This window comes from Ostrinia nubilalis, chromosome 7, assembly GCF_963855985.1.
Source record: "Ostrinia nubilalis chromosome 7, ilOstNubi1.1, whole genome shotgun sequence".
NCBI classification, from domain to species: domain Eukaryota; kingdom Metazoa; phylum Arthropoda; class Insecta; order Lepidoptera; family Crambidae; genus Ostrinia; species Ostrinia nubilalis.
The window spans coordinates 9,213,661-9,223,616 of NC_087094.1; the positions used below are offsets into that span (position 1 = coordinate 9,213,661).

At 34.0% G+C, this 9,956-nt stretch overlaps 1 protein-coding gene across 1 annotated transcript; it reads right to left on the bottom strand.

Annotated features, from left to right (window-relative positions):
• Positions 1-440: 440 nt before the first annotated feature.
• On the bottom strand, positions 441-9,104 carry LOC135073223 (uncharacterized). The gene is made up of 5 exons (XM_063967321.1): positions 8,834-9,104; positions 2,478-6,729; positions 2,158-2,278; positions 1,104-1,232; positions 441-857 (listed from the first exon to the last, which is right to left on the bottom strand). Exons 2-5 carry the CDS (start codon positions 6,710-6,712, stop codon positions 714-716), a joined length of 4,629 nt encoding a protein of 1,542 aa, XP_063823391.1. The 5' UTR covers positions 6,713-6,729; positions 8,834-9,104; the 3' UTR covers positions 441-713.
• Between the last annotated feature and the right edge of the window lie 852 nt (positions 9,105-9,956).

The following is a 9,956-nucleotide window of genomic DNA, read 5'->3' on the forward strand; positions in this document are numbered from 1 at the left end:
TTAATATTAGATAAAAAATAAAGTACTTAACTAAATGATGTGAATTTTCCATACATAGATACATAATAATATCACAGACTTCTTAAAAAAATAAACTAGTAATGATAAACTTGGAATTTGTAGGAAAACTCAGGTGCTTAAAATATTTACAATTTTCTTTTTAAATACGGGGATACATGAAAATATGTACCAACCTAAGTCTTTTTTGTACAATAAACCCTAATCAGTCGTAAGTAATCTAGGTACTTATTGTATGTCCCTGCTGTATTACCTTCAAAGCTGTAAATAAATTAAACTTGGGTACAGTATATGACGTTTTAATGTGAAGGTAATGTGATTAAGAGCAACTGATATATTTATTATTTATTGTGCTGAAAAGTGGATAAATTGTTTTTTTTATAGTAAAAAAAAATTGATTCAATAGTAAGAAAAGTAAAAGTAATTATTCCCAGAAACTATTCTACCTTTGTACATCCGCTGAAAACGGTGCTGGAGGAACTAAATGACACAATGAAAACCACGCCTTTCTTCTTTCAGATTTTTGAGATGGTTTATACAGTTCTGTCCCATAGTGCACCGGGCTCCACCATGTACATAAATACAAGTTTACGTACCTACTTCGTACACATTTACAACACGAAGACAACGTTACAACAATTGCGTACCTAAATATATACATTAAAATCGATATACAAGATACGAATGACCGATAATTACGGAAGAATTAGTTCTGTTTCCGCGTCGTTATCGGTTGTCCCGACGATTGGTAGTTCTGCATCATTTGTTACTGCAGTTTCATCCAAAAGCTCTTGAGATCCATCTTCTACTGTTTGGCATTCTTGCAAAATTTCATTATTCTGCAAATTTAGAAATTACTTGATCGGAAAAATCTTCAAAAGCAATTTAAGACAATTTAGCTAAGAATAAAAAAATCGACTACTGCGTTAAAAATGGCACTTCCATAATATGTATAGGTTATACGTTAAACTAGTGATCAACGCGAGTTTAACTTTTTGTAATAATGGAGACATGGAGGTTTAACATGTACTTACCTAAAGGAAAAATATGTCGTTACTCATTACCTATTGTCGAATATGTCTTACCTGTTCACCAATAGCCTCCGTCTCTTGCAAACCCTGGGTAGATCGATCTTTTTTAGAATAAGTTTTGATGTTCGAATACTTTGGTGCAGCCTCATCTGGTATTTTTTCAAACCCTCGCTCCGATATCATCTAAAAAACCTCTAAGCAATTAAATTCTATAGATACAATTTTAAGATCCTACTTATCATAATATCGGAAAATCAATAATAATCGCGTAGGTACTCGAAAACAACATGTAATCAGTAACAAAAGCAGTCATTTACAATAAATACTTAATTATTAGGTCCGTATATCCTATAAAATTAGCGTTTTGTATGGATAATTTCACGAAAATTCACTTTTTTATGAAATTTTGTGGGTAGATTAAAACAACATTAAGCTATAGGAAACATTAAGAAAAATTTTGAAAATTGGTATCTGTATAAAAACATTTTAATTTTTGTAACGGAAACGGACGCTACATAGCACGAGGTGTCTTTGAAGATTTAATTCTAATTGAAAAAAATCAAAATAGTTAAACATTTTATACGTAGAAGAAGTCCTTGAAATCAAACTTCAAATAAAAAAGAATGATGAACACTGCTTTATAAAAGGAATTATACATAAATACATCCCAACTAATATTATAAATGCGAAAGTAACTCTGTCTGTCTGTCTGTCTGTCTGTCTGTTACGCTTTCCCGCTTAAACCTCGCAACCGATTTTGATGAAATTTGGCATAGAGATAGTTTGAGTCCCGGGAAAGAACATAGGATAGTTTTTATCCCGGTTTTTGAAACAGGGACGCGCGCGATAAAGTTTTTCTGTGACAGACAAAATTCCACGCGGGCGAAGCCGCGGGCGGAAAGCTAGTAATGAATATTGAAGAAGAAAAAACGCTAATTTCATGGGTAGGGACCTAATATTTGTAAAATAAAATAAGAGAAGATAACTATTATTCTGCAGTAATATACAATCACACATATTTACAATCTGTTAAGTAATGTATATTTTAATTATTAAATCTGGATTGCTATTGTCTGTTTAAGGTAGGTAGGCTATACCTAATACTTACGGAAACGTTTCTGAAATCCTTCTCTGTTAATACCTTTGGAACTTTCAGTTTGGTAAAAGAGTCAACAATGTGCCACTCCAAAGTAAAAAATGGGGGTATGTAGACCTTCCGTGAAATAATTCTGAAATAACAAAGCATTAGGCATTATTAAAAAGTCTAATGTTTGGAAAATAGAAAAAACAATGAACACATTAGGGAAATTAATTAACAATAAATGCAAAAAATTGGGCTATTTGGGCGGTCGTACCGATATGACCCGTAGTAATCTGGAAAAACAGAACAAAAATATGATTTACATTATTAACAAAATTATTACTTACTGGTTAATTTTAGTGAAAGCCACCTCAGGTTCATAAAATTCAGAAGGTTTGAGAAGAGGGAATTGAAAACTTACACGGTTATTTCGATCTAGATAACCGCATATTGCTCCCAGTTCTACATTTTTACATTCTATGAATACTGCGTCCGTCTGTGAATTGATATTTCCTAGATTACTTGGAGCAGGGCAAACATCCGCATTATCAAGGAAATATTCAACATCCATTGTATTTTCATCATCACCAATTAAAATAGGTTCGAGCGATTCTGCTGCTGAATTTAGTTTCTTTTCTATTCGTTGATTGATTTCTTCGGGCTTTAAGATAAACATGCCACCTTCCCTTTTTTTCATTTCTACTTGTTTTTCCGGCGTCTTCGCTTCAGAATATACAGCAGCTATTTTAATTTGTGGAGCTACTTCTGCCACTGGTCTCGGTTGTTTTAGTACTTGTATATTTGCCACACGTGAAATAGGTATGAAAGTAGTATTTGCATCAGTGTTAAGAGTTTCACAGCCCGCTATTATGACTGGCATATCACACAGAGCCCCAGCTATTTCGTTTGGATTGGGTTGTGTCATTATTATTGTTGTAGGAGTATTGGGTTCTGATGCGTGTTGATTCGCTTGCAACAAGTTAAGTGGTTTTAGAATAGATTGTTGTGTTAAATGGTAGAACCCATTTGTTTTTCTTATTTTGATCGGTTTCACAATTTTAATAGTGTCTTTGGCTTTGCTGTTTGCAGCAACATCTTGGCTATTTCGCCTAGTGATTGTATCTAGTTGATTGACAGTTTCATTTATTTCTGGAGTTTCGTTATTTTTTAAGTCCTCCTCTATCGGTACCATATCTGTTTTAGCAGGTAAAAATGACAATGGATTATCAATAACCTTTATATTATCAACTTTGCTGGTTGTTATCCAAACACCTCTTGTTCTTGGAGCCTTTCTGATGAGCGAAGGTTTCAAAGTTTCTATTCCTAAGGGTTCATCAAGTTCGTAAGGTCCTACGAAAACATAGTAACTACTTGTACTAGGAACAGCATAAATCCCAAATTGAGGTCCATTAGTATATGCCACCTTTTGAGATGACAATCGAACCGTTTTTCCAGAGGTTCGGGCCACATGTATTGCTTGAATGATGCTCGCATACTTTACAAAAAAGCCCCGATTATAAAACTGTATTTCCGTGAAATCGTTTTCAATTGTCATAATGAACCATTTAGAAGATTGTGATTTATTTTGTTCTGGGCTTTCTTCAGAAAACTTTAGTTCCGTGGTTTTAGAGCGAACCTCAGATGCTAGTGAGAATCTGTCTATATCTTCTAATGTGACCGATTCAGAGTAAGAGTCACTGTCATAATTAGGAATTTCATCAGTATCCTGAGCCGACGACATTTCCATTTCTTCTTCATCTTCACAATTATTTTCTTTTGGACTGCTAAGTTTTGTAACTGACCCCACGAATTCCCAACAATGACTTAATCCAAATAAAATACAAAAGTTTTCCTTTAAATCACGTGCGTTTGTAAGTAGATTTTTTACTGATGTAGGATATTTGTATAAGTCTGCGAATCGTATGTCGTCAATATTTATACAATTCTCAAAAAAGGGATTATTTGCATTAACCGCCATGAATATACGATATGGGACTTTGTTCGTAACTAAGAAAAGGTTTTTTCGTTCACTGTATCTGCTTAATATAAATTCCCAGGGATAAAGCGATACTTTTCCTTTTTTGGGCGGTTCTAATGTAGCTTTAAAAGGTCCCAATTCTAATCGCCGTTTAAATTGTTTATAACTGGATTCAAGCCATTTAACTACTTTGGGTTGATTCAATAAACGTTTCTTAGTTAAAGGATCGACAATCATTTTTAATGATGAGGCTGCAGTCTCTTGAGAAGTCATCTCTTTCGGAGCCTGCTTGGAGGTCATTTCTATAGGTATCGTCACTTCAGAAGCCACCTGCTTAGGGGTCATCTCCATAGGGATCACCACTTTCGAAGTTGTCTCTTTAGAAAGCGTTCCTTTAGATACCGTCTCTTCAACAATAGCATTGGGTTTTGGTTGAGATTTTGATCTTCGGAGATTGTAATTATTTCCTCGACTTACCTCATTTTCAGAATATGCTATTGTTTGAGAGTCAGAATTCACATTAGATTTGGTAGTGTCTTTAAGAGTTATCCCAGCCAGATGCGCCAACCTCTTGCGTAATTTGGTGTCATTAATCTCCATATCTAAAATTTTACTGTTTGCATTCTGGTAATAACCGTTACTGAACTTTCTTCCCTCATAAGGTTTAACTCTGGAGCAGGAATCATCTTCGTCATCAAGCTCTATAGTTACAATTGTCTCTCCAGCTTTCTTGAAAGTTTCTCTTCTTGTACGGGTCTTGAAAGGATACGAGCTAATCGAGTCTTGGGTGTTTTCTTGGTCATCACTAATAACACATGAATCAGAGTTTGTGATATCGCTAGTCGATGTGATTACTTCTTTTTCCTTTACCCCAGTGACATTAGGCAATACCTCTTTTTCTCTAGGAATTAAACATTCTGTAAACCTTCCTTTGCAAAAACATTTGTATAAGTTATGAACCATACACAGAGGTTCAATATTATCACAATTCAGCCTTGGCTCAATAATAGCTAATACTGCATGCTTAGCCTTTGGCTCAGGTTTTAAAGATAAGCTGCTATAAAATTCAGCATACTTTTTTGAAGATTTTGTATTTCTCTTTTTAGATTTGAGCACAATGCTTTTGTCACCAGTTAATATTACCGTTTGGTGAAACTTCTGTTCCTCTTTCGATAGGTTACAATTTATTTTATTGTTCAAATTTAACAAACCGGGTAGTAAATCTGGGCAATCATTGTCCAAACCTTCAATCCATTTATGTTTTGAGAAGTCACATCTACATTTAAACATGCAATCCAAGCGACCACAATGACCTTTTAAATTGACGGTTGATTTCAATGAGCTACAAACGCATCCCAATGCACAAAATGAGTTCTGACATTTTTCTTCGACATCTGTTGGTGTATCGTCTGATAATCTTATGACAGTCACAGCAAGCCTATCTAACTCACCATATTTTCTTTTCAATTTATCTTTATTATTGTGGTGCATTGAATCGTTTTGAATATCATCCCTTATTTCGTTATCTTCCATGAATAAATCGTCTTGAACAAGGCTGATTTCCACTGTTTCTATAATTTTGTTCATAATAACACGTACTTCTGGAATAATATCAAAATCATGGTCATGCTTATAAACTAAATCAGTACCACCATTAAGACTTCGAAATTCGTTTTTATTCTCTCCATCTTGTCTCATAAGTAATCTTGTTTGATCGTGTTTATAGTTCAAGTCAAAAGTTACAGAGTTATCTTCATTTATCTGACGAATATTCGATCCATGAAGAGACCCTACCACTGAAACTGCAAATTCTGCCCATTTTTCTGTGATGGTACCGTTTTCTTCGCGTAAGCTGTTCACGAAGTTACAAATGGTTGGATCCAGAGCACTACCGTACAGTGGTTGTATCTCTAATCCAGGTTTTGGCAAATTTACAATATCAATACTTCCAACGTGATATTTTTGATAGGACTTATCAAGATACATCTTCCGTGTAAGTGGCCCAGGCTTGAAATTAACAGACAAGGAGTTCTGTAGTAAACCTTTTTTACAAAATTTTTTTTTCGCAGCAGCAATGGTTTTGAAAGGTTGTCTTTTTTTCCCGACATCATAGTTGCATATGAATTTGTTTTTACCACCTTTACTACCGTTTATCCTTATAGGTTTACCGTTCCAAAGAACATATTGCATGGAATTTGTATGACCTTCAGGATTAATATTCATTAGCATTTGCCACGATGATTTTGTCAAAGGTTTGTTGGATATTAACATATTTTTGGCAAGTGATTTAGTTTTTTCATCTCCTGAAGTACCGCCTTTAATTTTTCTTAAAAGCAGATTTTGTTGTTTCTCTAACTCTGATGGCAATTCACTCATTATATCTTTTTCAAAGAGATTTCTTATATCTCTGACAGTTTTCACTTTAAGTTTACTTTTTTTCGTTGATACATATTGTTTACCATTGGTGGGCAGAAAATCACATGTAGTATTTTGAACAGGGTTGATGGGGACGGGTTTTGCTGGATCGACTTTTAATAATTCATAGAGATCGTCATTTGGTTTGATACATGTCCTGGTTATATTAGTAAAAAATACTTTATCCATTTTGCTATTTTTCTATCCTGAAACAAAAGACAATATTAACGACCATAGCATGTTGGTTAAATGTGTAATGTGGTAACAGTTATCTACTAATGCAAATATTAGTAAGTAAGTAGGACTTACTTTTATTTTTAATAAGATTTATTATTAAAATAAAAGAATATAACATTAAATATTATAAATGCGAAAGTAACTCTGTCTGTCGGTCTCTCTTTCACGCCTAAACCACTGAACCGATTTTGATGAAATTTGGCATGGAGATAGTTGGAGTCCCGAGAAAGGACAGGATAGTTTTTATCCCGGTTTTTGAAACAGGGACGCGCGCGATAAAGTTTTTCTGTGACAGACAAAATTCCACGCAGGCGAACCCGCGGTCGGAAAGCTAGTATAACATAAAATCATTTTTGTTCGTTCGTTTCAGCCAAATGACGTCCACTGCTGGACAAAGGCCTCCCCCAAGGTTTTCCACAATGAACGGTCCTGCGCTGCCCGCATCCAGGCTCTTCCCGCGACATTTTTGCTACCTACACTCAAACTTTAAGTAGGTAGGTAACTTATGTTCACTGGACCGCAAAGAAAAAGTGGTGGTTAAAAAATCTTCAATATCTTCTGACCTAGTTTTATATGAAATAAAGACTAAATTACCTAATTCAAGCTTGAATATTATGTAAAATAAATAAATATGCATACTATGCATAGTCGAATTTAGTTTTTCCAGTAGGTATGTTTTATTTCATAAATCTAGGTCAAGTGAAGCTATGGAAGTTTTTTTAATCTTTTTTTATTTCTTTGTGGTCCAGTATTTCTCAGAAGTCAATACAGCGTGATAATCACGAAAACTTAGAGTAGGCGCACACCGTTGATTTTTAGTTGGCCGATAGTTGTGCCCGATTTCAAATTGTATGAAGAATCGGCCAAATCGAATCGGCGTAGTGTGCGCACTCCCATACATGCCCATACTGATCAACAGCCCGACTAAACTATCGGCCGACGAAAAATCAACGGTGTGCGCCTACTCTAACGGCCCACTGTGCAGTTTTTTTTTTTTCAAATCTTCCCGCGACTAGTTTTACTCAAAATTACTTGATTAGTCTATATTGCCTATGGCATCAATGCCGCCAACCAAAAAAAGTAAAAACTGTCAAAATCAGCTGTGACGAACGAGGAAACATGTCATTTTGCATGCCGCGGCCTCATGCTAGAACTTCTAGCCTAGAAGAGTTTTTGGGTCTGACAGCAATAAATTAATTTGTGCATAATTTTGTACAGTGGGTTTTGACGACTACCGCGTTATTTCAAGTGTGGGTCTTAGGAGACTAGGAGGGCTGCAATGTCCACATTGTTGTTCATATTCTTTCATTTCATCGTTAGAGCTGTGGTTAGTCTTTCTCTTAGAATTATTTCGCCTTTTGTTAAAAAAAAGTTAACACCGTTTAAAAAGCTAAGCCATGTGAATTCTTTCACACGTAGAAAAGCCCTCTAGCGGCGGAAACAAACAAGACCTACATGTTGCCACGATGATTTCTAAATAAGAACAAGTACTTTTTTTTAAATCCATTATTATCAATATAATCAATATCTCAAAAGCTTCAAAAACACTTTCAGGCACTTGATAAAACATAAACGAGTTTTGATATGTAATTATTTTCTTCAGATTACATTTTATTCTTATCAAATAAAAACGTTTAAGTACACAACTACCATACGATAGTACGATACCAAACACTAACAAATATCACGGGGATGTATTTAGGCACATTTCATAGTTTCAACATGCGTGATAGAAAACATTTTAACCATGGTAAACTGAGAGAGAAATTCGAAAAACCAGGAAGGCAGACAAAAGATAGTAAATATTTTTTCATCTAGAAATTTATTGGATAGTCAATATTATATCGGAATTTTATAAAGTTAAAGCTATGAATAACTTCAAGTTAGGTTAATTATTGAAAAAATTAAGTGAAATGTTAAGATTTTGTAAAAATATGAACACCAAGATGGCGAACGGTTAAATCATTGAACGAGACTGCTTCAAATTGAAACAAAACACAAGCAGACAATGAGTTTACATTATGTCCAGTAAACAAACTAAGTAAAGAGTAATACTATCATTAATGTACCCACCTTAAAGTCTCGCAGTATTAATATTTGTTTCTTTTATGATTTCTAACACAAAATGGCCGACGAAAATATGAGCACAATGCTTCAAGTTTAATCTAAACTAACCCATTTTAATCAGATTTATTGTCCATGTTATTACGTTAAACAGAAAATACACAGTTAATACAAAACATTATATGTAAGAATCTGAAGTTATTTTTTTAACACCGATAATGTTTTTATAAAAACAAACGTAATTCTAACCTCACTTTATCGTCTTTATTTATCGTTCTGAAATTCCGCTTCAAATCATACAGCGCAAGCCGCGATGCTATGTTCCGAATCGTACTACAAATTCGTTCGGAAATTGTGACAATGATTTTACAAATTATTCATGTTTTTATTTGAAATGATGATTATAAAATAATGAAATAGTGATAAATTAAAATATATTTTCGACATTTCATCCCGTGTGTTCGTAAAGCTAAGATGAATGCAGTAATATTGAAAAAAATAAGTTTAAAGCCTTGTCAGACCATCAATAACTGGATACGAATTAATGTAGATTTATGTATATCACGTAGATTTAAATATGTATTTGGATTGGATTTTACTATTCATTTCTTTTATTTGAGATATAACTTTTCATTAAAAACACGATCCTAGTAAATTAAATTTTATTGTAATGGTAACATTCTGTTTATCACTATTAGACCGGAAGTAATGATCTTCGATGAAAAAAAGTACATATTTATAAAACCATCCAATATTTTTATTCCTTTAGATTCCTTTATATCGATATAATTTTTGTAGTTTTAATATTATGAGTAGATAGGTAGGTACAGACGCGACGGCACGTCAACGTAAAAACTGTGGCGTCTTATTTAGTCGTAATAGATGCGATTTTGCAACAAAAATGTATAGCCTGATGTGCTTTGACTGTCATACCTTACCTACACCTAGTACCTGTTGAGGAGTTCGCGTACCAAAATGGCTACGTATTGATTTATTGTATGTACCTTTCAGTAAATACGTGATGCAAGCGTGAGTAATCGCCCAACACGTGGTCTTTCTTTCGAAACGAATCAATAAGTTAACGTATTTATAGTCATATAAATTGTTGTCGTTTTGTGTTACCTAATGTTAA